The sequence below is a fragment of the Salvelinus sp. IW2-2015 genome, linkage group LG6.2, assembly GCF_002910315.2.
Source record: "Salvelinus sp. IW2-2015 linkage group LG6.2, ASM291031v2, whole genome shotgun sequence".
Taxonomy (NCBI): domain Eukaryota; kingdom Metazoa; phylum Chordata; class Actinopteri; order Salmoniformes; family Salmonidae; genus Salvelinus; species Salvelinus sp. IW2-2015.
The window spans coordinates 23,453,637-23,480,945 of NC_036846.1; the positions used below are offsets into that span (position 1 = coordinate 23,453,637).

Here is a 27,309-nt window from a genome sequence, read left to right on the forward strand (position 1 = left end):
TCTATTAACCCGTTGTTCAATGTAACCCAGTCTGAACTGGATTCTATTAACCCGTTGTTACAATGTAACCCAGTCTGAACTAGATTCTATTAACCCGTTGTTACAATGTAACCCAGTCTGAACTAGATTCTATTAACCCGTGTTACAATGTAACCCAGTCTGAACTGGATCTCTATTAACCCGTTGTTACAATGTAACCCAGTCTGAACTGGATTCTATTAACCCGTTGTTACAATGTAACCCAGTCTGAACTGGATTCTATTAACCCGTTGTTACAATGTAACCCAGTCTGAACTGGATTCTATTAACCCGTTGTTACAATGTAACCCAGTCTGAACTAGATTCTATTAACCCGTTGTTACAATGAACCCAGTCTGAACTGAGATTCATTAACCCGTTGTTACAATTAACCCAGTCTGAACTGGATTCTATTAACCCGATTGTTACAATGTAACCCAGTCTTGAACTAGATTCTATTAACCCTCTGTTAACATGTAACCCAGTCTGAACTGATTCTATTAACCCGTTGTTACAATGTAACCCAGTCTGAACTGGATTCTATTAACCCGTTGTTACAATGTAACCCAGTCTGAACTGGATTCTATTACCCGTTGTTACAAGTAACCCAGTCTGAACTGGATCTATATAACCTCGTTGTTACAATGTACGATTCTATTAACCCGTTGTTACAATGTAACCCAGTCTGAACTGGATTCTATTAACCCGTTGTTACAATGTGACCAGTGTTATATCCATCCAGTTCCAGCTTGCTGCAGATGTAACAGGGGACATTTTGAAACGCATGTCTCTGTCTGTAACCCGTTATGTGAGAAACTGTAAAGGTATTTGTGTAGCTCGTGCACGGGTCTACTACTGGATGATGAAATTGCACCAAAGATGGCTGCAGGAGTAACGATAAAACACAGGTATTCCCTAGACTCCGGCTGGCGGCTGTAGAATGTCTATGAGAGGCGCTACTGTATCTTTAAATTGAATTAAGGTTCACGGGGTTCTCATGAGATGAATACAGGCCATAATAACTCAATGCATAAGCACGACTGATGGGTGCCTCCTTATCGCGGTCTCTCTCACACACACACACACAGCAATCAGTCTGTAGCAAATATATAACAGTAGTTATAAATCTGTCTTCCTCTGACAAAATGACAGTCAGTCAGACTGCCTGTGTGTCAAATCCAATACAACAATAGGCTGAAGCCCTAATACAAAGGAAGCATTGATTTGATGATACTTGTTATCTCATTCTAAAATTGAACTTTGACAATGGGCGGTTTGTCTTACGCCTGCTACGTTAGGTTAGGTGGCATTTGGGCTAAAGACCTCTGTTCCAGCCCCACGTTTAACCAYTCACTGGCCTCAATGGCTACATATTAAGCTATATAGGCTACATTGTAACGTATTTCTTAGGCTACAATGGGAGTTCCCATAGCATAGCTTAATCACACAACTGCATAACATTGTGCCAAAACCGGCCAGCTCTGGTTTGAGAGAGGGTCAGTGAAATATAGCCAACAATATTTCTCATCATTTCGTCAAATGAACCGAACGTGCAAATGGATCCGGACGCACAATCCTACTATTGGTTTGATCAGATAAATGGATCAACGTGATGCAGACCAGCTTGATCTGGAGAAAATCGCTGCATGTATACCGTTCGATCTGGATAAATCAAATCAAATTTTATTTGTCACATGCGCCGAATACAACAGGTGTAGTAGACCTTACAGTGAAATGCTTACTTACAAGCCCATAATCAACAGTGCAGTTTAAAAAATGATACCAAGTCAAAGTCCAACATGTTGCAAACATGTAAAACGCCCACAGAAATATAATATCCCCGCTAATAGCCTATTATCCCAAGCATCTGTTTCAGGCCAGCTGTGCGTCCCTGTTTCAACTAAAGCCCTAGTTAACTGCCTGCCACAACCCCTCCCTCAAAAAAAGTGGTATCAAATCCAACATGTGTTATAAAGGTATCCAGACACTTACTGCACTAAGCTCCGATCCTTGTCTGGCACGGTAACAGCAGTCCGCCGCCAGAGATGTCCCTGAATAGCTAGCTCAACGAAACTAATTGGACATGTATGCAGCGGCAACTCAGCAACAACAGGCGCACAGCAGTGGGGCCGGAGTTCCTTTCACAATAAATGCCGAACATTAAATCAATGCAAATAAACAGGCCAAAATATCAATATCTCGATTTTTATAGGAGTCCAGATCATATAAATGTAAAATAATCTTGCTCCATACCCAAAAATGTTCATGGCCAGGTTTATCATAATTTAAAAGTTATTGTTTTGGGGCTCCCGAGTTCATAGTTTTTTTCTCAGACAAGGACTTTCATTTGCAAATATTTTTAGGGTAGTCACTAGTGTTTGGTTATGTGCGCTAACTTCACCTTACTATTTTTGCGGAACAGATAGATAATTGACGACAATAACATGTACTTAACCAGGCAAATCAGTTAAGAACAAATTCATATTTACAATGACGGCCTACCCCGGACAAGGACGGATGTGATACAGCCTGGAATTGAACATGGGACTGTAGTGACCACTCTCGCACTGAGATGCAGTGCCTTAGACCGCTGCACCACTCGGGAGCCCCAATACAACCTTAAAATATATCAGCTTTTTTCCCTTTGTACTGGGCCTATCTCCATGAGCTGGCGTTAAAGAATATCAGGAAGCAGAATCACTGCATTATGCGCATCATCAGTAGACTCCCTATATTTGAAGCAATATAAACGTCCACTGATTATACAAGACTGGGGCTTGCTCCTTTGTAGAAGAGGAAACACTACAAAGCCAACAAAAAGCGTTTACACAAGCAGCCCAATTCTGATATTTTTCCACAAAATTGTATTTTTACCAAGCACACCAGATCTTTTCACAGCAGGTCTTTTCAAGAGCTGATCTGATTAGTCAAAATGCCAATTAGATAAAAAAAGATCAGAATTGGGCTGCCTGTCTAAACGCCGCCTTATATGGCCCGTAKCGGTCTGATATGGTTTGATAGAGTGCATGGCAGCGTGTATAACTTGGCTTGTAATTGAAATTGCCATGTATGTTGCTTTCACTTTTGCCCCAGATAATGGGGGAGGGGTAATGTTCAACATCAAGGGCAGCGGAAGGAAAGCTGGTTTTCCAATAGTCAGCTCTTTTAACACAGACCTAATGGATTGTACTGTTGTAAATCAGTTGTAGGCTGCTGTACACTGGGCCTTTGATTTMACAAAATACTAATTAAATGGAACCATAGAGAAACATTAACTAACATATTTTCAATGTTATGTAAAAATACACTCTAATAAACCTATTCAAATGTTAACTTATCCACCCAATCTTTGCAGCCATTCCTATCATAGGCCTATCTAACTGGAGGCTGGACTAGTGAAAGTGATAGGGTAGTAGGAGGTAACTAGCCCCCTTAAGAGCAATGTCTAATTGCTGACAAAAAAAAAGCAACGTTTGGGGAAAAAAATGGTAGTGGATAAAGGTCATGCTTAGGCGAATAAACTATAAAGGGAAATCCATTTTTTTGTTATTTATTGAAATATAATTTTTTAGAAAAGGTGCCWTTTTTTTTAAAGTACCAGGGTAATCCCAGCAGTCTTTAAAATTACACTCAGGAGCAAAAGATATTCAATAGTTGTTTTTAATAATAAACAAAAAATATTACTTAGAATATAATAGTGAAAWGGATTATAACTAAGAACGTTAAATAACATTGGAATATAACATCAAATAACAATAACTTAWCTAATTTATTCAGCGTAACATTGATGTGGCAACTCTCTTATGCTCTGCTATTGCACGATTCTAATTTGTACATAGGTCACAAATTAAGCTATCCCCAGTAAAATTGGAGCACAATTCATGAGCCCACCTCCTGCACTGCTCACACCTAATCCAGTCCCCACCTGTGACTGAAAACAGGGGGAGAGATGCCAATTGAAAKGCTTRTTTTTTTTWACGTAGCTAGCTATCTAGCTATATGACATAAAARGCTGTGTAAAATAGCTAAAATGCRATAAAGTAACATTAACTGTAAAGTTATCAGTCACTGGTGGATACATTTACAACWGCAATTAAGTTACGTTTTCTTTTTGATGTATTTTACCTCAGACGATCTGGTAGTAAGGTTGRTAGCTAGCACCCCTAACAGCTTATGCTAACTAGATCGCTGGCTAGCATTTACTGCTAGTGAAGTTGCTAGATAGCAAGTTCGCATAAACTAGTGCTAACTGGGATAGTCATTGTCTAAAATGACAGGCAAAAACACATTCATAATCATAAACCTAAAAATAAACCCAGTTCGGGGGGACTGCCCAACACATATTACTAGTTTACAAAAAAATTATAGACATTGTTCTCTCTAAACAAGGGTATTATTTAGCTTAAGGCTTTCCTACTTGTATATTTAAAAAAAAAAAATTATAGATCTAACTTCATTGGCATATATCTACAACTTGATCAATTTACCACAAATTAGTTGTGTTGAAATATCTCCAAAAGTTGTGATGTCATAAAGGACATTTTTGTTGAGCAAGAGCAGTGGCAGCTAGGGAAGTGTTGTGGAAATAATTTGGTGACATCTTGTGGAATTACAGGGGGGGTGGGGCAGTTACCCCTTAGTACCTTACAGTGCAAACAATAAAGCAAGGTATGAATTTAGGGACTTTTACTGCCATCTAGTGGTCTGTTTTGGGAGCACAGATGACTCATTCTCACTCAGAAGTAGGACAAAGCGTCAGCTGGTTAGTCATTGCTAATAGAGGTGACATTGGACTCTAGCGCAGGGTTTCACAAAGTCGGTCCTGGGGGGCTTGTACTCGATGAATTAAGGTCTCTAATTAGTAAGGAACTCCCCTCACCTGGTAGGTCTTAGTAAGGAACTCCCCTCACCTGGTAGGTCTTAGTAAAGAACTCCCCTCACCTGGTAGGTCTTAGTAAAGAACTCCCCTCACCTGGTAGGTCTTAGTAAAGAACTCCCCTCACCTCGGTTAGCTAAAAAGGAAAACTCCCCTCACCTGGTATCTTAGTAAAAGAACTCCCCTCACCTGTAGTCTAGTAAAGAACTCCCCTCACCTGGTAGTCTTAGGTAAAGAACTCCCCTCACCTGGTTAGGTCTTAGTAGAAGAACTCCCCTCACCCTGGTAGTCTTATAAGAACTCCCATCACCTGGTGTCTAGATTTAGTAAGGAACTCCCCATACCTTTAGAGGTCTTAGTAAACTCACCCTTCAACTCTGGTTGCCTAGGTCTTAGTAAAGAACATCCGCTCACCTGTAGCAGAAGAACTCCCTCACCTGGTTGTCTGGGTCTTAGTAAAGAACTTCCCTCACCTGGTGTCTGGTTCTCCAGTAAGGAATGCCCCTCACCTGGTTGTCTAGTCTTAGTAAAGAAACTTCCCTCACTGGTAGGTCTTAGAAGAACTATCCCTTCACCTGGGTTGTCTAGGTCTTAATTGAAAGGAAAAAAACAAAATACCACAGACAATTTTTTATTTTTATTTATTTATTTTTATTTAACCTTATTTTAACCAGTAGGCAAATTGAGAAACACGTTCTCATTTACAATTGCGACTCTGGCCAAGTAAAGCAAAGCAGTTCGACACATACAACAACACATAGTTACACATGGAGTAAAAACAAACATATAGTCAATAATACAGTGAAAAAAAAAAAGTCTATATACAATTGAGCAAGTGAGGTGAGATAAGGGAGGTGAAGGCAAACAAATATATGTATAAAAATAAAAATATAAAAAGGCCATGGAGCGAAGTGAGTACAACACACAAGTAAATAAAAACTTAAAAACACGTAATTGGTTTGCAGTGGAAGAAAGTGCAAAGTAGAGACAGAAATAATGGGGTGCAAAGGAGCAAAATAAATAAATAAATAAATACAGTAGGTAAGGAGGTAGTTGTTGCGGCTTAAATTGTAGATGGGTTATGTACAGGTGCAGTAATCTATGAGCTGCTCTGACAATGAGTCAGACACCCCTGTGAGTTTGACACCCCTGCTCTAGTGTCTAGGCAAATGTCTGTCCTTATAATACCTGGGACATACGCTGCGTTCAAGACAACTGGGAACTCGAAATCTCAGTTTTCTAACTTCAGTGCTTTCAGACAACTGGAACTCAGGAAAAAAAAACAAGCTCAAACTGTCAAAATCATTTTGAATATGAATCCAACTCGAAATTCCAAGTCGGAACTTGGGCATTCTATCACTAACGTAATCTTTGACCTGTCGACCTTTATATACTGTACTCTATACCATCTACTGCATCTTGGCCTATGCCGTTCGGCCATCATCCATATATTTTTATGTACATATTCTTTCATTCCTTTACATTTAAGTCATTTAGGCAGACGCTCTTATCCAGAGCGACTTACAAATTGGTGCATTCACCCTTATGAATCCAGTGGGAACAACCACTTTACAATAGTGCATCTAAGTCTTTAAGGGGGGGGGGGGGGGTTAGAAGGATTACTTTATCCTATCCTATGGGTATTCCTTAAAGAGGTGGGGTTTACACTTGTGTGTATAAGCGTAGTTGTGAAATTGTTAGATTACTCATTGTTAGATATTACTGCCACGGTCAGAACTAAAAAGCCACAAGCATTTGCTACACCACCATTAACATCTGCTAACCATGTGTACGTGACAAATAAAATTTTATTTGATCAAGGGGCAACGTCGTTCTGAAAGTCAAAGGTCACACTTGCCTCTGTGCCACGCAGAGCTCCTAAGAACCATACAGGACAAKGCAATGAAGGAACAAATTCAATCTTTATTATATAGCGGAGGCTGCAAAACAGAAAGGTATCTATAACAAGGGATGTCATTTTGTACAGGTGTTCCTCTGTTCATCTGAAATAGGTTTTACTCAACGAATGGACAGGCGAGTGACAGAAAAGCTATTTGCTGGGGGTGAAATATACAGTGCATRCAGAAAGTATTCAGACCCCTTAACTTTTCCCACATTTTGTTACGTTACGGCCTTATTTTAAAATGGATTTCCTCCAGCATTCAGGCCAAAGAGTTCAATCTTGGTTTCATCAGACCAGAGAATCTTGATTCTCATGGTCTGAGAGACCTTTAGGTGCATTTGGAAAAGTCGTCATGTGCCTTGTATTGTGAAATGGCTTCCGTCCGGCAACACTACCATAAATGCCTGATTGGTGGACTGCTGCAGAGAAGGTGGTCCTTCTGGAAGGCTCTCCCATCTTTACAGAGGAACTCTAGAGCTCTGTCAGAGTGACCATTGGGTTCTTGGTCACCTCCCTGACCAAGGCCCTTCTCCCCCGATTGCTCAGTTTGGCCAGGCGGCCAGCTCTAGGAAGTCTTGGTGGTTCCAAACTTGTGCCTCGACACAATCCTGTCTTGGAGCTCTAGGACAATTCCTTCGACCTTATGGCTTGGTTTTTGCTCTGACGTCAACCGTGGGACCTTATATAGACAGTTGTGTGCCTTTCCAAATCATTTCCAATCAATTGAATTTACCACAGGTGGACTCCAAGTTGTAGAAACATCTCAAGGATGTTAAATGAAAACAGAATGCACCTGAGCTCAATTTCAAGCCTCATAGCAAAGGGTCTGACTACTTACGTAAATAGAGTATTTCTGTTATAAACATTCTTTTTTTTACATTTGCAAAAATGTCTTATTTTTTTCTCTTCACTTTGTCATTATGCGGTATTGTGTGTAGATTGATGAGGAAGAAAATGTATGTAATCCATTTTAGAATAAGGCTGTAACGTAACAAAATGTGGAAAAAGTCAAGGGGTCTGTATACTTTGAGTGCAGCGTACAACAGAATGCTGTAGTTTGTCAGTGTCATGATAAACATTAAATACAAAAGTGCAAAGAGAAAGAAGAATTCAATTCCATCCAGCGCCCAACCAACTTTGAAAACAATGATTTAAAATTCACACAAAAAAAAGCCATTGAATTTCTGTTAGAAAAATGTTCACAACATAACATGTTTACTGCAACCTTCCAGTTTGAGGCCATGCCGAGTTAGGTTTACCAAAACTTTTCTATACTATAATTATGTTCCTACCACAAGGGTTACATTTAAGCCTTAATCTCAGCAGATTAATTAATTCAAAGCAGATCTTTTTCCTGACAAAACCAGCAGGTACTATGAGACTGTCTGCTTCCAAAATGGCACCCTATTACTATATAGTACACTGTAATCTTTACAATGAAGAATCATTTTCAGAGATAAATACAACATCATGCACAGAGAGAGAAGGAACTGGTTCCATGGACTGTGGTGGGTGTCGGTTGTGTGGTCTTCTTTAAAGATGAATGTGACATATTTTTTCCATTTTGCATTGTGAAATTATGGCACACATTTTGGTCCATGGATTGATGGATGCTTACTTTGTCACAACTCTATACCGATGGTCGGTTGCTCCCTTCTCCCACATCTTCACTAAGAAGAATCTATAGCAATACTTCACAGGCATTGGGATCTTTTACAGGAAGTAGTCAGGAGTGCGGCGGGTCACATGGGGTTCACCTCTGCGAGGGGCGGGGTCGAACTGAAGGCTGGAATAGAAACACAGACAGTCACATATCTGATACGAGGCCTTGGAGCGACGTTACATCTAATAGAGGGTTCGCTTCTTTTCATCAATCAAGATGAGAAAAGGAAGCTTGCTAACTCATTTATCTACTTGTAACAATTTCCAATGTATGGAGTTTAACAATAAAGCTAAAGTAAAGAATTGTCAACAGGAATTTTATTCTGAAGTGAATACTTTTATTTTGAAGTGAATACTTACAAGGAGTACTTGAGTGTGTCATCCAGCTCCATGATGGCGGCCTGGTTTCCACAGCGATAGCAGTAATTGGGTGCACTGAAGATAGTCACCACGTTGCGGTCATGGCACCAGTTATAACCCTGTCAAAACAAACTCAGTAAACCAGAGGTACATCTAGGAATAAGACAATCTAAAACATGAAATCATGCAAATAAAAAAAGAAGGTCTGCATTTTGTTATAAAAATATATAATTTCCAGCACTTAAAAACATGCCACTGTACCTCCATGACCAGCTGGTGAGCTCTGGAGACCAGGGTGAGTCCGTTCGCATGGTTGAAGGTCTCCGAGATGTCCTGTCCAAAGGTGTAGCCGGCACCGCGGGGAGAGATGCCCCAGCCGCCCCGGTCATCGGGGTCTGACCACAGCAGGTCACACATCGGACCCTGGAGGAGGGAGACAGTGGCCATGTTAGTAAGGTCAACAATACAGTGAACACCACATGATGTGAATAAGGTGGCCATATTGGTGAGGTCAGGCTGCAACACAGTCACCACATGATTTTATCAAAGGTGTTTGCTAAYTGCATATTACAACTGTGAGGTGAGTAGTGACTGGTTGGCCAGAAGTCCATGGAACAGATTAAACATCTGCTATACAACGTCAGGGCTTACAGACTCCAGTGGTTCAATATCCACACTATGAAGACACTGAACAACTGGAAACTCTTCACTCTACATGAACTGAACAAAGCAGGGATCTCCTGGCTAGAGGCAAAAGCTGTCACATAGAAGTGAGTGAGGTGGAGAGCAGGGTGGACGACCCTATGCTCCCAAGGGACCAAGAGGTTGAAGTGAATATTATAAAACAACATATTGGACATGCATTCTAACTAGCATGGTAATATGAAGATTGGACGTTGTTTCTAGGAAAGTGGAAGTGAGCTGACCTCATGAGGAACTTCCTGTAAGCGATCCAGCGCTCTGATGTGTTCTAATGTGTCTATTGAGGGGGACAGTCCACCGTGGAGACAGAAGATCTGCAGAGGAACAACAAGTCAATTGGGACATTTCCATCTAAAAATGTGTTAGAACGAATCAAATCATTAAGGCTGAAAATACCATCTAACACTGTMTTGGGGTGTAGATGTTTGTTGTTTTTATATTTAACATCTGTATTGTACAGCACATTGCTGCTGAATTGCATGGTCATGTAATAACAGTAGTGATCAAGGAAGAGACCTCTCCAACCACGGTGCATGAATTGAGGAGCAAACTGAAGGAGAGGAGATTCAATAACACGGACAATAGAATTCAATWAAAAAWATATATTTTTTGCTAAAAGTAGAAGCAATGTGTTTCGGCGTTTATCCTTCATGGTTTTTGATGAAGGTCAAAAGCAGAAAATAGTTGGTTCTATTTGTAGCAATAAAAAAAAGAAAAGCGTTTTATTGAATTCCATTGTCCTCCGTGATGCTGAATCTCCTCTCCTTCATAACAGRGATCCTAATAGTACATGAGTTTCATATAGCGCTCTTCAAGGACCCAATCAAAGACACTTATGTAATGCACTAATAAATACATATGTGATACATTAAAATTGCAATATGTCACTTTTTTGGGGGGGCAACACGACCAAATTCACATAGAAGTGTGAGTTATAGAGCTGTTTTTGTCATTGAAACCATGCCTAAGAAGTGGTAGATCTGTTCTGTGTGCATCATTTCTACGRTTCCCGTTCTTAAGTTTCATCCGTGCGCCTTTTACTGTCGGTTTRGATTCGCTTCAAACAGCGAAAAAAACAACTATATTTTTGGTTATGGAAAATATATTTCACAGTAGTTTAGATGGTACGATGATTCTCCACACAACGCCTGCTGGTTTTGTTACATAAACTGAATCTAGGCAAACTGCCATTTCATGGTTGCAAAAAATTCTAACAGAGTGATTTCTGCATAATGCACCTTAAACAACTAATATCTCACCTGGTTATCTACCAGTGCAGTTAGGGGCAGATAATCAAATAAGTCTGTGAAGTACTTCCAGACGTTGGCGTTTCCATATTTCCTTAAACACTCGTCGTAGAAGCCGTACACCTGGGTGATCTGTCTGCTCTCGTGGTTCCCTCGAAGGATTGTGATTCGCTCACGGTACCGAACCTGGAAAAACAAAAACAATTATTAACACATCTCTGGATAGGACAAAAAGCYCATAACAAGACATTACATTCAAAGCGACTGCATCTTCTGTTKTCGCGTCAACCAGACATGGTTTAAGGTTGACGACGACATTTACAGTAGCAGCAATGAATCTTATCCTGTGTTATATCAGTAGGCTGTCCTCCCTGTAGACCTACTGGCCTCCACCACCAGTTTGAGTTTTAGCCTTGTTGCGGTTTTTCCCTGTGCAAAATACACTAAGCAATATCAGAAAGGAATCAGCCGAAGCTATTTTAGAGAACACTCTGAAACAGGAATGGGCAACTGGCGAGCCACGGGCATTTTGTAGGTCCCGTGTATCAATAGGAACTCAGTCAGGGTCTCAACTTACTGTTGAGAATTACAATAATCAAGCTTCAATTAAAAACAAAATGGTGGTCGTGCATCAGCAGTTTCTCTCTTGTTATGTGTCACTAACAGTCACTCAATTAATCCATGCAAGCTAWAAAAAAAAATMGATTGGTAAGTTAGCTGACTAGGCGATCTAAACTTGTATTAATCATGGCCGAACACCGACCAGGGGCCCCAAAAGATTTTGCAAACATTTCTGTCCACCCTATGGCAAAATTGCATGAAATTACTTAGAAMAATTAATTCTGAGTCGTCAGGCAAATCCACTGCAGCCCCTCATGATGAAAACAGATTTTTTTGAGGGGGAGGGCCACRCACCCCCATTAAAGTTGCCCTTTCCTGCTCTAAAACATTTGTCTATGTTTACCTTGAGAGATACTAGGAGYCTGACTGTCTCTACAGAGTAGTAGCCCCTGTCCACATAGTCTCCCATGAAGAGGTAGTTGGTGTCCGGAGACTTCCCTCCGATTTTAAACAGCTCCACCAAGTCATGGAACTGGCCGTGGACATCTCCGCACACGGTGACCGGACATCTCACCTCCTGCACGTTAGACTCCTTCGTCAGGATCTCTTTGGCCTGGGAAGGAAATGAGACATAAGAGTTTGGGGTTAGGAATTTAAACAGAGGATGGGGGAAATCGGGTATACAGAGGGGAAGAGCGGGAGTTCGGGTCTGTGTATGTTATTTCTTGTTTGAGTACTATATTTATAAAATGTATGCATATTTTTAAGCTCTAACTATATACGGTAGTTGATACCCAAGGGGCACACTTGGAAATTAAACTGCAACAAGCCAGAACGGYGCGTAAGAACATCAAGGATATCAAGCTGAAATTTACAAACACATTCATATAAAAATACAACATCACTGCATGTCAGCCAACCCCACAGTGGATGCAATGGCAATAGGCTCCGCCGCCATTTTCAGAATAATGTAGCTAGCTAGTAAGTAACTAACTAGCAGTAACAAACAATAGCCGGTGGAGAAATTAACCGTACTCGGACCAATGAGCAATTTAAGATAGACAGCTAGCATTAGCTAACTGTTAAACAACTAACACAGCAAATATTAGCTAAGCTAGTTTTCCAGCTAAGGGCTTGCAAGATCATACGAATTAAACGGGTTAAAATTACCTTTTCGCAAAGGGCTTTGACTTGATTTTCCGAGAGCTGCTTGCATTCGCCGAGTTGCTCAATCCACCCATCCAATTCCTTAGTGAATGACTTGTCGTCCATGTCTGGTTATATTTCAGCTAGCAAACTACCTAGTTAGGTTACCTATTGAAAACTAGTTTAGCTAATGCGTTCTCGTCATTCGCACTCTTTTTGCTTTCGTCGAAAATGAATGCACGAGCTAGCTAGGTCACCGACACTGCTTAAAATTGGTTCAACCTCCCTACTAGCTAGCTACTCGTTAAAAATAAGCGCTGCATGCGCCTCGATATCCTGTTTATCTGAAATAGCTAAAGAAATGCAAGGTACAGCCGCAGTTGCAGAAAACTGGCTCTGTATGAAATTCCGTGGACCCAACCCTGCTTCTTCACCGAGCAACAATCAATGAGAGAGTTCTATTACACTGGCCCGGGATGAACAGGGAAACGCTCCCTCACATCATCAGGCGAAAGCGGGGAGGGAGGAGCGCAATACTCAAATCAAACATTACTCTGCGTCTCTCTGTCAGGATGTCAACAAGGCAGCATGGTGCATCGTCCAGTAACATACATCTCTTTTCCATAAAATAAATGTTTGAATTTTCAAACTACGATTGGGAAGGCAGATACATCGTTTTTTGTATCACTTTTGCATGTGAAAACACAGAATCCAACTCATCCCTCCACAACGTGTTTAATTACGTCACTTTTGTTTTGAGCCGACTTCGCGGACYGCCAGAGCTGGGCACCTGGCTCACGCTCGGGAGCCAGCCCGGTTCCAAAACAAATGCAATCACTTTTCACCCATTCAAATTTCTCACACCGGGGTAACCCGAGTCAGATAAACGAAATCCCCCGGTCTTGCTGCGTTTACGTCATTGGTCGACGTACCTCACCCGTCCCCTTCATCTGGGCTTTGCTGCCACCGTGTGGTTGCGAATGGGAACTACAATGTGCTCTCGTTATTAAAATAATAAATCTATCACAATAAATACCATGAATATTGTGGATAATAGTGTGAATAGATCTACTGCTATTCAAATGCACACGACTACTGTGCATGCAGGTTATCAAGCTGAAATAAATGGTATAAAAAAATATATAATAATTCACAGAGAATAAATACAACGGACTGGCAGGATGCAAAAGCAACTATCCAGAATTTTAAGCGGCTTCTAATGTTTATGACACACGCATGCGCATTGAGGTTCACCCTAGTCAGCAGTATGAGAAATGGTCCATGCAATCCTGGTTCCTTGAGACGTCCCAAATCCGAGGTTACTCCATTGAATTTGAAATTTAAAATGGTTAAGGTAAGAATTGAGGTTATGGTTAAGGTTAGGGAACTGTATTAGGGGTTAAGGTTAGGGTTTAGGATAGCGACGTCCCCAAGGTACCCGGGTGGCACTACCCAGGAAAATATGGCAGCACCTTTGAGGCAAGGAGGACAGCAGGTAAGACGTTCAATATTTAACGTTTATTTTCTGTTGTAAAATAACATATAGTTAGCTGAACCTCTTCACCTAAACCCTAGGTACATCGTCACTTTGAAATCGGTGCAGCTCGCGTCCACGAAGACTTATGTTTTGACCAGTCATTAGTTTTGACAGACCTGTCTGACACTATCGCAGTAACAAAACTAATTTAATGAATGATCAAGCTTGATACAATGTAACAACCGGTGTTAGGGAAGRTACTCTGAAAATGTACTTTACTAAGCTACCAATTACTCCAAARTGGAATAAGTTAAGTTACACTAAAGTTACCCATAAGAAAAATATAGTTTACTACTATAAAGTTACTTTGAAAAAGTGTTTCACTACATCCAAACTACTTCGTGAAAAATTATCATATCTAAAATATAATTGACTACAAATTGTGGTCCCGTGTGGCTCAGTTGGTAGAGCATGGCGCTTGCAACGCCAGGGTTGTGGGTTCATTCCCCACGGGGGGACCAGGATGAATATGTATGAACTTTCCAATTTGTAAGTCGCTCTGGATAAGAGCGTCAGCTAAATGACTTAAATSTAAATTGCAAGAATATTATCACTCAAAAGTCAGATGTTAACAGAAAGTGTAATTCAGCCTATTAAACACAAAAACGATGTTTCAAGTGAGAATTAGGAAGGTCTGATGCTGAAAACACCACTACATGGCAAAAAAATAATGAACTACTGAAAACAGTATCAATATTTGAATTTAGTCAAACTACCACCAAGATACTGCAAAATGTAATGAAATTACTAGTTGAACTATTTGTTGTTCACTACTCCCCAACACTGGTAACAACCAACACATCTACAGTTAATGGGTTTCTACGCCTAGTTTCTCAGTAAAATGTAATTTACAGGTTTTATATTTACAGGGCTTGATCATTTGCAGATGAATGATTTGCATGTATTTGACATTTTCTTAATCCTGTGTCTCTTTCCCAGCCTCTGGATGCTGCTAACCTCAAAGACCTGAGAGTTGCTCTGAATGGCATCTTGGCCAAAGGAAAGACGCTCAAGCTMGAGACTAAGGTAGGAACTAGGAACTCCCAGAGGATACTACTGAATAGCTAATACTAAATATACATAACACCAAGCCACAGTGGATGAAAGAATAATGGAATCACTGTCCACCTACAGAATCAGAAACGTTGACATTTTAGGGGTTACATTTCTTGTTACTCCTGACTAAAATCCTCACCATAAAATCTGTGAAATATAGTGATTAATATAGTGATTATGAGCTGGTTTGTACATGCTGCTTCAAGTCTGAATGTCTTCTCTGTTCTCTCTCTACCCAGCCTGACTCCCTCCATCCTGGGTGGAATGACAGTCAGCGTCAGGGACAAGTATGTGGACATGTTTACCAAGACAAAGATCCAGAAACGGACCAAGATCATTAGGGAGACCTAATAATTGGCATAGGGTTGTGTCCCAAATGACACCATACTCCCTACAGTATGTAGAGCTATTAAGGGCTACGAGACCAGGCTGAGGGAATAGGGTGCCATTTGGGTGTATTTTTTTTGTTTTAAACGTTTTGCTTATTCAACTGGACCTAAGTCCTGTGAACTCAATAGGGAATGAATGACTAGTGGAACAATGTTACGGGGAAATGCCTTACCTATGTGTATTATTGCTTCCCAGCTTTAAGCTTAACAGTACAAAGTATTACAGTAAATTTAGTCTTTCTGTTGTCATGTTTGATTTGATTTATTAGAATCCCTGTTAGTCGACGCCGATGGCGACAGCTAGTCTTACTGGGGTCTGAAACATAACGAAAAATACATTACAGACAAAAGACTTTACAATTTACATACATTTAAAAACATGAACATATAGTGTATCTATCAGTTCCACATACATGTCAGTTCATACACACAACATGTAGGTCACATGTCAGTTCATACACACAACATGTAGGTCACATGTCAGTTCATATACACAACATGTAGGTCACATGTCAGTTCATACACACAACATGTAGGTCACATGTCAGTTCATACACACAACATGTAGCTCATATTAAATATGATGTATTATAAAAAACACTGGATTTGTCTGTTTTTTTTGAGTTTATTTGTAGCCAGAGCGAAGCTAGTTGATTTGTAGCTTCGTTAAGCTTTTGCGAGACTAGTAGCCTCGTAAAGCCAGAGCGAGGCTAGTTGATTTGTAGCCTCGTAAAGAGTGAGGCTAGTTGATTTGTAGCCTCGTAAAGAGTGAGGCTAGTTGATTTGCGGATGCAGTCAAAGAAATGTGTGTAGAAAATATTGCACAAAAATATTTGTTTACAGTTTCACAGAGGCAAACTACTGTTTGACAATCAGACAGTGAAGAACTAGCGATGTGACTGAAATGTGAATATGTATGAAACTTTACAGAAAAACTGATGTGAGTTCTGTAAATTAGATTGCTTTCCCACTAACGTCAGGTCAAATGTAGTTATGTTACACGGTTTAGTAGATCAAGCAAGTTTTTAATCCTGTACTTAATGTTTGTCATTGTTATACTACCACCTACTGAAAGTACAGTATTGATAAACCTCTGTTTATAAAGGTTCCCACTAGTTACCACAGCCGCAAAGTCAAATGACCTATATCGTAAAATGTTATGAAAACACAAATGAGCTTTTTGGTCTTAATATGAGGTTACGGTTAGGCATAAGGTTAGCAGTGTGGTTAATGTTAGGTTTAATGTTAAGGTTTAAAATCCCATTTTAAGAAGAGACGTAAAAATAGGCGGTGTTTATGACTGGCTGTCACTAGTGACGCCCGTTTCTAAAACTGTTTCAAAACTGTTAACTCATTTCCTGGACACAATGTCCACGATTTCAAAACAAAGGTTACAAACAAAATACATCATATCCTATATTCTTGATCGAAATATGGCTGGATTACATGCCATTTTTTATTATAGTAAATGTCTTTATAGGGCTMCTAGGTTTCCTTAAAGTCTGGCGCGCCTGCGCTTTGAGCCCCTCCTATTTTATAAAAGAAAAAAACCCGAGGAAAATGGCTGCCTTTCTCGTTTAAACCTCTGTCCTAGAAGAATAAATAAATATGAAATACCCGGCGCATAATGTCATCCAGGATCAAGTTAATATCCATGGAATATAAGGCGTAGAATACATGCGTTTTTAGGATGTTACGGCGGTCAAGAATGGAAAATATGTTTCATATTTAACCCTTTGCATTCTATGATCCGCCTACAAATGAGGTTTGTGGTTTTTTAATGTTCTCAAAATGTACTTGCAAATGCAGCAGTTTTCTTCGTGGTATTTCGTTGTAGTAGCGCCCATTGCCCCATTTATACAGCTGTTGTATTATTGGGTTGTAAACGCATTATGGCGAGACACTACGTTGCGTATTGTATTAACACCGCCGATATGGTTTTACAACAATAGCCTGTTCTAATTAATAATGTTGGACAAGATGTTTGCACATAGAATAGATACTTTATAACATATGCATTACATAGTGATGTGCATCACCAACTTAGGTTCTTATTGTGTGTGTGTGTGTGTGTGTGTGTGTGTGTGTGTGTTTATGTGCATGCTCGTAAGTCTGTGTCACACATACCAATTCAATGACTCTAAACCTGTTTCCCTTTCATTTGGACCCCTCAACAGAAAATGATGCACCAAGTCACTAGCAGCAGCAATGACTATTGCATGAGTGGCCTTGCAGAGGAATGTCAACACCCAACCAGCCACTTTGAKTTATGRAGCTCGCAATCCAACAAATTCTACCCTTCGCCCCCACCCCCTACTCTACAGCTGCCCCACCCAAACCTGCACAAGCCCATGCCCTGTCAAATGCAACAAGAGACCCAGAATGAGTTCCACCCTCAGGCAGTGAGGATCCGAGGGCCCGGTGAGGCTCCAACTGGGCCAGAGAGCTCCAAGAAAAAGAAAGGAAGTGTCGTCAAGTCCGGCCGTAGAGGGAGACCCTCGGGGACCACTAAGTCAGCCGGTTACCGGACAAGCACCGGACGTCCGTTGGGGACCACGAAAGCTGCYGGGTTCAAGACCAGTCCCGGCAGGCCCTTGGGTACGACCAAAGCAGCGGGCTACAAGGTTAGCCCTGGCAGGCCTCCTGGTAGCATCAAGACTCTGGCTCGGCTCAAGAAACTGGAGTACGGGAGCTGTGATGGTACCAAGAAACTAGGCTTCAGTAATTGCGTCGGCGGAGCCAAGAAACTGGACTATGCCAGCTTCGAAGTGGCACCTTTCCCTTACACCCTGATGCAGAAACGAGGCTTGCGTGAGCCTACTGGCAAAGTGGAGGAAACTAACGAGTAGTTCTGCCTTCGTCTCGTATCTATTGCCTGGAAATCATATTTGAGTGCTTGTCCTAAAGGATGTTGATGACCAGAAGGGACTCATGTAGCCAAAATTTTGGTTGACTTTTGGATATGTCTGGCACTGGTTACTAACGAATGGCTCCTCCTCTCTTAATTGTACTCTGCTGATATTGTCACCATTTAATCTGTCTCTATCCAAAGACTAAAATCGCTCTCTTTATTTCAATAAGTTTGTTATCTTATTTTACAGAAATTGCATGATAAGGCATATAATAAATACAGTCAATATACTTTAGCTAAACAGGAATGAGAGAAATAGCCTACTATTCATCATAATCTGGTCAAATGCTCGCTGTCTGGAGAAGGGTTGATGTTTTGTTTAAATGTTTAAATATCTGACTTTCATTCATCTGTTTATTTTATGCTCTGATATAATGTGCTTTTATCATTAGTAGTTTGCTTGTCCTCCTGYTGTTTTCCACATTGAAAATGCATCTGAGTAGAAAACAACACAAAACACACTAGCAAAACATGAATCTTAGTAGGAAACAACACAAAACACACCAGCAAAACATGAATCTGAGTAGAAAACAACCACAAAACACTAGCAAAACATGAATCTTAGTAGGACAACACAAAACACACTAGCAAAACATGAATCTTAGTAGGAAACAACAAACAAAAACACTAGCAAAAACATGAAATCTTAGTAGAAACAACACAAAACACACTAAAAACATGAATCTTAGTAGGAAACAACACAAAACACACTAGCAAAACATGAATCTTAGTAGGAAACAACACAAAACACACTAGCAAAACATGAATCTTAAGCTTCTCCCAGAGTGCATGTGGCAGTGTTTGTGTCTTTTTGTGTTGTATGGTATGACATATTTTTTATTTGTATTTATACATAGCATATTTATACACAGGATTTCATGCAATATAACATTGTTACAACACGTTTTCTGAAATTTTGCTTGAACTTTTGGGCCTCCCGAGTGGCGCAGCGGTCTAAGGCACACCACCGCAGTGCTAGAGGGGTCACTTCAGACCCGAGTTCGATCCCGGGCTGTATCACAACCGGCCGTGATCGGGAGTCCCATAGGGCGGTGCACAATTGGCCCAGCGTCGTCCAGGTTAGGGGAGGTTTTGGCCAGGGTAGGCCGTCATTGTAAATAAGAATTTGTTCTTAACGGACTTGCCTAGTTAAATAAAGGTTAAAAAAATAAACTGACGAGAACACAGTGCATCTGAAAACCTCTCATAATACTTATTTGACAACAAAGGAATTGTTGTTTCTAACCCTTTGTGAATATTAATGGTTTTGTCTTCTCAATGTACTGTATTATCCTTTATTCTTTGTTCTCACAAGTTAACTATCAAGTCATAAAAGCAAACCCAGAATGGTGTTGAGTAGGAACTATCATTTTAACCAACGGAGAAAAAATGCTATGTGGTGGATTATGTGAAAACGATAAGATAGTTTTCTGTATGTGGGACCAAAAATTAAAGTGAAATGGTCATTCCAAAATGATATTGTCTTGACTGTCACTGATATTTTAATAGTGTAGTGTATAAACAACAATGTAGATCATTTCCATTTGTAAAGTGCAGACAAACAAATCTATATCTTATCATATCATGGGGTCCAGGTCCCCCTATGAGCCAGTGGACCCCATAACACCCCACAGTGTTATAAAACACTGATTGCATGTCCAACCACTCTAAAATAAATATAAGGAATACTGTTTTAATCCTGATATTCGCATCCTATAATAATTTTTCTAAGAAGATTTACGTACATAAACCTGGGTATTGTGTCTTACATAGGCCTACAATTACATATGGCCTGTGTTGTGAATCTCATAGAACTGAGAAACCAATATTGAATGAGGAAAAAAAGAACAACACATTTAAATATAATTTCAACATAAAAACAATGTGGGCCACTTCGAGAAAAAAAAAATCTAAACTAATTTTCTTATTTTTGTCCTTTGACATTGTATGTTCATTCTCTTCGCCCTACGTTCTGAGTGACGGCCTCATAAGGTTACAAATCTACAGATTGGTCATCAATGAAGAGCAGCCGAGGCAAATATCCTATCAGGTAATATGATTAATTAGAATTGGCTATACAACAATGTCTGTAGCCTATTTGACAACTGTCATTTCGATGTAGCAGTGATGGGTATTGTGCGAAGCGAGTTTATTACAGTAGCAATAGGGCACGACTGCAGGTATGGCGAGCCTTTTGTGTGGCCACTAATGCAAGGCGTATTCTTCTCTTTATAGGCTGCTGTCATTGTTATTTTTAATGCGAACTTATTGCAGGATACGCGGAAAAAAACGGATAAGCATTTAGCCGAATTAACAATATTATATTACATTGCACCTCATTGACATGGCGTCCAGGGGTCCGACTTTAGTTAGGGCTTTGCCCCCACCATTGACATGTGTATTGCTGCCAACATGACCTATTTTCTCTGCTGTCAGGCAATATGGCGCATAGTCTATTATAAAACTTTGACTAGGCCGCATCCGCTTGCGCTGTTTTCCAGTCGACCACATTCGAACTATTGATCCGTGTTCGTTGTGGTCACAGATTCATCTCTCTCTCCAACCTCTCTGCTATCCAAAATGGAGGAAGCAAGTTACGCCTTTGTTGGGATAAGGAAACCAATGGCGCAATGGTTTATCAGTGTGACATACCTTCCACTCACATAACCCCATAATAAATAGTATTTATCTAGCCAAGGGTTTCGTGTATGTTGACTAAAACACATGAGGGGATATAGTAGCCTAGATCCTACATCTGGATTTGTCAGTGTGACTGTAGACCAGTGTTCTCTAGTGACTGAGGACTGATAGGTTGAGAGAGTGCCCCGGCCCGATGTGCTGTGATCCGCGGCTTCGCAGACGGGGGGGGTTGGGTGGCTGTGCGGATTGGTTGCTCAGCTCTGCTCGCCAACACAGCCAGTCCGTCTAGCAGGGCTTGTTTTAACATAACTAGAGGGGCATTTCGACAGCCCGCAAAACAACCATGTAGTAAAAATGATATTGTAATTGCTAGGGACTAAGGTGGTGTACGCTACACTGACTTTTGATGCACTAAAATGGAAGGTTACATTTTTTTTGGTCTATTGGTGACTGTTTTGGAAAGGCCGCCGCTGGTGAGATAGGACAGGAGGTGAAGGGGAGAGAATGAGAGCTGTTGGTCTTTCTTGGCCTAGTGCTGCTGCTACTGCTGGGATTGTGCAGATCCGCTTTCACAAATCGAAAAAAACACACGCTTCATGCCCCAATCTGAAAGACCCGCAGTTGGTTTTATTGTGACCGACCTCCAAATGGTAAGATTATTGCGTTTTTTAATACAGACGATGTTTTTAAACGTTTTGAACCGTCCTTTTGTGAGTTAGAATGGATGCTTCCTATGTCGGTTTATAGGCTCTGTGTAGGCTACTTGTGTGAGCCATTCTGTATGATGGCTTTGACTGTATTGACTCCCCTACAGACAGTCAGTTTGGCAGCGCGATCAATGTTGCACAGATCTATCATTTCAGTATTTGCGATCGTTCTATTTTGATAACAAAAACAGAACGAGTAGATATGATTTTATTGTGAACGAGGCAGAGCACACCGGTCGCTCGCTGGGTTTTCCTGATCTTTTTGTCTTCTCTGCTGCCACTACCGACGGCCTTCAGAGGGGAAGCCATGCAAATGTCGTATTATTACGTGTAGGCTATGCGGTAGTCTTTCTTTATGTTATTGTCGCGTGGAATGTGAGTTGTTATTTACACACAGACAGTATGGTTTATATACATTCTTGTGTTTTTTAAAACAATTGTTTTGTAACATTGTAGCTATTTCAAACAGTGCATGAGTCTGAACCATATGAATTGACCACACTGTAGCTGGATAGGAAAAACCTGGTTGTTTGCTAGAAGGTTTACCTCAACCACCCTAACCTGCATTTTCTTTGACAATGACAGGAAGGAGCCATGACAACATGAATTCTTCATACAGACGGGCTGTCCGGGGCGGCTCAGCTTCAGCCACATCTTACAGCTCAGGCCAGCCAGAGCTGAGGCCCCCCAATCGCCTCTCAGTTTCCACCACTTCGTATAGAAACCAGTGCAACAGCAGCGCCAAGCGTGGCTCAACAGACAAACCTTCGACGGCCATGCAACTGTCAACCTCTGCCCTCAAACAGGCGCCTAGCTACGGGTATAACCAGGCAGAGAGGGAGAGGCCCCACTGCTACAGTCCTCTGCTGAGGCTCCAGGACCTCTCCACTATGGTACACAGACCTGGGTCTGATCTGGGACCCGGGCCCCAGCCRAAGGARCTCSARGCCAGGAACCATTTGCACTCTCACAGCCCAGTGGGAGGCTCTAGTTTTGGGGCTCCCCTGGTCCGACTGCCCCCCTCTCCCGGTAACGAGGAGACAGAACCCTACGAGGATTCCATGCGGGATCAGAACGGTTTCTCTCCTGTTAGTTCTGATAGTTTGGAGCGCTGCTCTCCRATCCCCAATGGATACCTGCATTTCGAGTCCACSTTGTTTGACAGTGGGGACAGGGAGGATGAGGACGAGGASGAGGAAGAGTTGGTACCTTTTCAACAACACTCTTCTAAGTCRGCCAGAGACAGAACGGTCACAGACTCTAACACCACTTCTGGTTCAGGGGTAGGCCATAACAGCACATACAAACCCTCTGTTCTCAACCTGATGTCRAAGAGTCTATCTGAACTGGACCCTACTCTGAGCCCCAGTGCCCTGCCTGACATGTCCATGGGGGATGGCTGGAGTATGGACCAGGACTCTGACAGTGACAGTGACAGTGAGATGACAGGAGACACACATGACAATGGTCTCATCTCACCTGTTGGAACCAACTCTAATGTAGGTTCCCTCTCTTACTGATGATGATGATGATGGTAATAATAATAATCCTCAGAGTAGATGGATCCTGGGTAGCTCTAAAAGATATCTGATCTAATCTGACGTTATCTCCAGTTCTGTCAATACTGTGTAAACTCCTGGAACAGTATTTGTCAAGAAGATATTTTTTTATTTGGCGTACACTATATGCTGATCAACCATATACGCTAGTTTTATATTAAACAAAATAATATAGATTTGATAACAGTATTTGTTTCACATTTGAATTTGAGATGCTAAAAAGAAATGTTGAACAACATATAATAAGATCCCTTTCACCATCAGAGTTTTGAACTGTCAAAGGGATGATCCTATATTTTTATGTATTTATTTATCCGTTATTTTATCGGGTAAGTTGACTGAGAACACGTRCTCATTTACAGCAACGACCTGGGGAATAGTTACAGGGGAGAGGAGGGGGATGAATGAGCCAATTGTAAATGTGTAATAAGTCCTTTGTTTATTTTTTTGTTCAGCCCAACAGCCCAAAGAASAAGCCCCTCCCAGCAGTGCAGTACTTGGAGGGAGATCTGGTCTGGGCCAAGTTCAACCGCCGCCCCTGGTGGCCCTGTAGAGTTACCATAAATCCACTGGAGGGGATACACACACGCATGAAAGGTGGGAAGTTGTGTTATTGGTGTTGGATCTAAACGTATCACAGGATGGGTGTATTATTATGTCAGGGCGTGAAGCATTGATTAAAAGTGGGAAGGAAGGGAAGCTCTCCTCTGGGTTCTGTGGGGGAAGGAAGTGAAGCTCTCCTCTGGGTTCTGTGGGGGAAGGAAGTGAAGCTCTCCTCTTGGTTCTTGTGGGGGAAGGAGCGGAAGCTCTCTCTGTGGTTCTGTGGGGAAGGAAGTGAAGCTCTCCTCTTGGGTTCTGGGGGGAAGGAAGTGAAGCTCTCCTCTTGGTTTGTGGGGGAAGGGAAGTGAAGCTCTCCTCTTGGTTCTGTGGGGGAAGAAAGTTGAAGCTTCCTCTTGGTTCTGTGGGGGAAGAAAGTGAAGCTCTCCTCTTGGTTCTTGTGGGGGAATATAACAGCTAGAGAGAAGAATACACCTGGATCTAAAATGTGTTTTTCCACAATCATCCAAAGTTGACATAGTTGTGGTATATAGGGCATATAGTATGGGGGCATCCTCCGCAGTTATCTAATAAACTACTTCAACTCAATGTATCAGCTCAGTTTGTCTTTGTGTAATGAACAAACATTTAAACGCTTTTGAGTTTCTCCTATAAATTTTGTATCCATGTTAAAACCAGTTGTCCGTTGTGTTTTCTGTTGTTCCATTCCCCAGTCCGTCGTCCTTGTCGGTATGTATACGTGGAGACTGTGGCGGAGATGGCAGACCATGCCTGGTACCTGGGAAGTTACCTACCCCTTCACAGGAAGGAGAGAGTTCACAGATCTGCCTGTGCTGAGACGGAGAGGGAAACAGAGGAAAAGGACTACAAATACACGAGTAACTGACCAAGACTGTCAACTCCTGTTGCTTTTCATTTAGATCGCATTGTGTGTTGCTGTTAGTAGAGAATATGTTTAAGTCCCAAAATCGCTTTTGTCGTTATAAAGGTGCAGAATAGTTTCATTGCGTGTCTCACAAAACATATCTGGAAGATTATACTCATACTATCTATTCCACAATGACAACAACTCCATATATTTTAGAAATAGGACATCTTGACAGTTGGCCACTTTTGTCCTGATGTTGTCTTCTCTCCCCTGTAGATACCCAAGCGTCTGTTGGAGTCGTGGAAAGTCAGTGTGCTGGAAGCTGAGTTTCTCCTACCTGACCTGCTGAAGAATACTGCTGTCTCTTCTTCCATGGCCTTTAACGGTGAAGAGCGGGTGTCCTCCCCACTGCCTGATGAAAAAACATCCGAGGCCCCCTCTTGTTCCTCCTTTAACCTCACTGCACCCCCCTCCCTCAGCCCTACCCCCAACAGAAACAAACATCCCCCTGCTGCCAACCTGACCGTAGCGAACGACAGTAGCAGCAAAAAGAAACCCTGCCAGAAGAAGAAGAYGAAGAGGAAGGGTCTGGCGGAGATCTTTGGTCATATAYCTGGAAGTCCCACAGAGTCACTAAGCATCCTAGACCTGGCCAACCAAATGCCTGCTGCCMCAGCTGATCCACMGAAAYAAGAAGATCCCAAGGACTCTCCATACGCAGACCTGGATTCTGTACCAACCATTGTGCGTCCCAAACGGTCTGAGAAACCTGCTAAAGAAGACACAGAGAAACSGTCTGAACCCTCAAAAGAGGAGGCAGAGAAAGGGGGCAAGACTTCTCCTGAAAAGGCCAAAGACAGGCGTGTGGGCATGGTGGTTCCTAGGCATGAAGTTCCTATATCCTCATCCCCAAGCGTTTTAGCAAAAAAATCTCTTTTAAATTACAGAACTACAAAAAACACAAATGTTTTACAGTCAAAACAGAAGTTGGGCAGCTCTTCTGAACTGACGAATAAAAATGATCATGATAAGCACTCTCTGCATCTCCCTGCCAGCAGACGTCTGATGACCAGGGCCCTGAAAGCAGAGAAGGAGACAGAACTCAAAGAGGCTCTGCTGGCCTCAAGCCAAAACTTGAGAGACGATAGGCTTAATGTGCATTCTTCTGATGATGATGATGTGAGCGATAACGTTCAGATCAGAGCAGAGTCGTRTACTAGCAGGGATTCTTCACCAGACAAAACCAGATCCTCTGCTAGCTCTCCTAAAAAACAGCCCGAGTCTGATTGGAAGCAGCACCTCCACAACGGCTCGTGGAAAAACTCTGAAGATGTGACTCCAGGGTCCAGTAAGCCTGTCATACCCCCTATTAAGGTCAAGGAAGAGAACATTGTCTCAGACATATCCTCCTGTTCTTCCCCCACCTCCTCTCTCTCTCCCATGGACGCTTTCCAAGATATCAAGGAGCTGTCATTCAAATCCTTAGTGAAGGAGGAGAGCGACTCRGGGGACTCTAACACTAARTTTAAACCTGAGCCTAATTACAAGTTCAGTACTTTCCTGATGCTCCTGAAGGACATGCATGATACCAGGGAGAAAGAGGGCAAGCCCCTGACCATGCCTCCCTCGCCAGACCTCATCAAGGAAGAACCCATGGTCATACCCACCGCCCAACCACCAGACGACCCCCTTAACGCTGCTGCTGGCGGGGACTGGATGCCGGCGGGGACCAAAATCCAAAACGGCCAGCATGCGAGCTCGCCAACAACCAAGAGAACACCGGCCAAACCCAAGTCTAAAAATAAACCCATCATAAAAAACGAAACGTACAAACTTGAAGGGAAAACAGTGCTGGCTCAGATGGTGGCGAACGCAGTGGAGAAGCAGCAGCGGAGGAAGCCGAGGCCTCCAGCCAAACTCCGGGCCACCATCGCTGGTCTCTCTCCCGAGATGGCCGACRTAGCCTGGGGGAGGGAGTTTGTCTCTGGGCACGCTGACCTGGCTGAGCCTGGCCTCGGCCCTCCTCTTCCTCCTGTCCCCTCCGCTGTTGACTCCTCATCCTACCTCGACAAGAGCCCGGGTACCAAAGTGGCCCCTAAGAAGCGCTGGCAGACGTTTGCGCAGCAGGGGCCGGTGAAGCCAGGGAAGGATGCAGATGCACTGGGTGGGGTGGCCTCACCGCAGGGGCCTGTGGAGGTGAATGGGATCTACAGAGACGGCCAGGGAGGGACACCAGACCCCATCACGTCCCATGATCTGAACCTGGGGATGGAGAAGCAAGATGACACATCAGGTAAGACATGGCTTTCAGTACCAGCAGTGTTTTATGTCAACAGTTAGCTTTTTATCTTTAGAGATTGATTTGGTTCATTGATTATTTGTTCCCACAGCACATTCTGAAAACAAACGGCTGAGGAAACCCAGCAAAAGACTGCTGGAATCCACAGAGGAGGAACAATTCTTCTCCCCGAAGAAAAAACTAAAGAAACCTCTGGAATCTTCCAAAAATCCTCTGAGCCCTTCCACAGTTCCAGGCCCAGCCCTGCTAACATCCACCTCTACCCCCAGCCCCACCCCCACCCCTGGCCCTACCTCTGGGGAGCCAGCCA

The 27,309-nt window shown here is 42.1% G+C and overlaps 3 protein-coding genes and 1 long non-coding RNA gene across 4 annotated transcripts in view; 3 read left to right on the forward strand and 1 right to left on the reverse strand.

Annotated features, from left to right (window-relative positions):
* Positions 1-7,929: 7,929 nt before the first annotated feature.
* Positions 7,930-12,876, reverse strand: LOC111965999 (serine/threonine-protein phosphatase 2A catalytic subunit alpha isoform). Its single transcript, XM_023990442.2, has 7 exons — positions 12,500-12,876; positions 11,733-11,942; positions 10,781-10,954; positions 9,746-9,835; positions 9,081-9,242; positions 8,820-8,938; positions 7,930-8,583 (listed from the first exon to the last, which is right to left on the reverse strand). The coding sequence occupies exons 1-7, from the start codon at positions 12,599-12,601 to the stop codon at positions 8,511-8,513; spliced, it is 930 nt and encodes a 309-aa protein (XP_023846210.1). The 5' UTR covers positions 12,602-12,876; the 3' UTR covers positions 7,930-8,510.
* An 842-nt stretch (positions 12,877-13,718) lies between these two features.
* LOC139027986 (uncharacterized) lies at positions 13,719-15,620 on the forward strand. Its single transcript, XR_011480119.1, has 3 exons — positions 13,719-13,970; positions 14,952-15,038; positions 15,308-15,620. It is a non-coding gene; the product is annotated as an uncharacterized lncRNA (long non-coding RNA).
* A 1,371-nt stretch (positions 15,621-16,991) lies between these two features.
* Positions 16,992-18,645, forward strand: LOC111966000 (UPF0461 protein C5orf24 homolog). The gene is made up of 2 exons (XM_023990443.3): positions 16,992-17,222; positions 17,635-18,645. The coding sequence occupies exon 2, from the start codon at positions 17,638-17,640 to the stop codon at positions 18,304-18,306; it is 669 nt and encodes a 222-aa protein (XP_023846211.1). The 5' UTR covers positions 16,992-17,222; positions 17,635-17,637; the 3' UTR covers positions 18,307-18,645.
* Positions 18,646-21,240: 2,595 nt separating this feature from the next.
* Positions 21,241-27,309, forward strand: part of LOC111965589 (histone-lysine N-methyltransferase, H3 lysine-36 specific-like) — a 64,246-nt gene continuing 58,177 nt past the window's right edge. The window contains 6 exon segments of the mRNA XM_070444131.1: positions 21,241-21,658; positions 22,301-23,214; positions 23,730-23,871; positions 24,511-24,710; positions 24,977-26,993; positions 27,091-27,305. Coding sequence (XP_070300232.1) covers positions 22,318-23,214; positions 23,730-23,871; positions 24,511-24,710; positions 24,977-26,993; positions 27,091-27,305 — 3,471 coding nt within the window. The 5' untranslated portion in view covers positions 21,241-21,658; positions 22,301-22,317.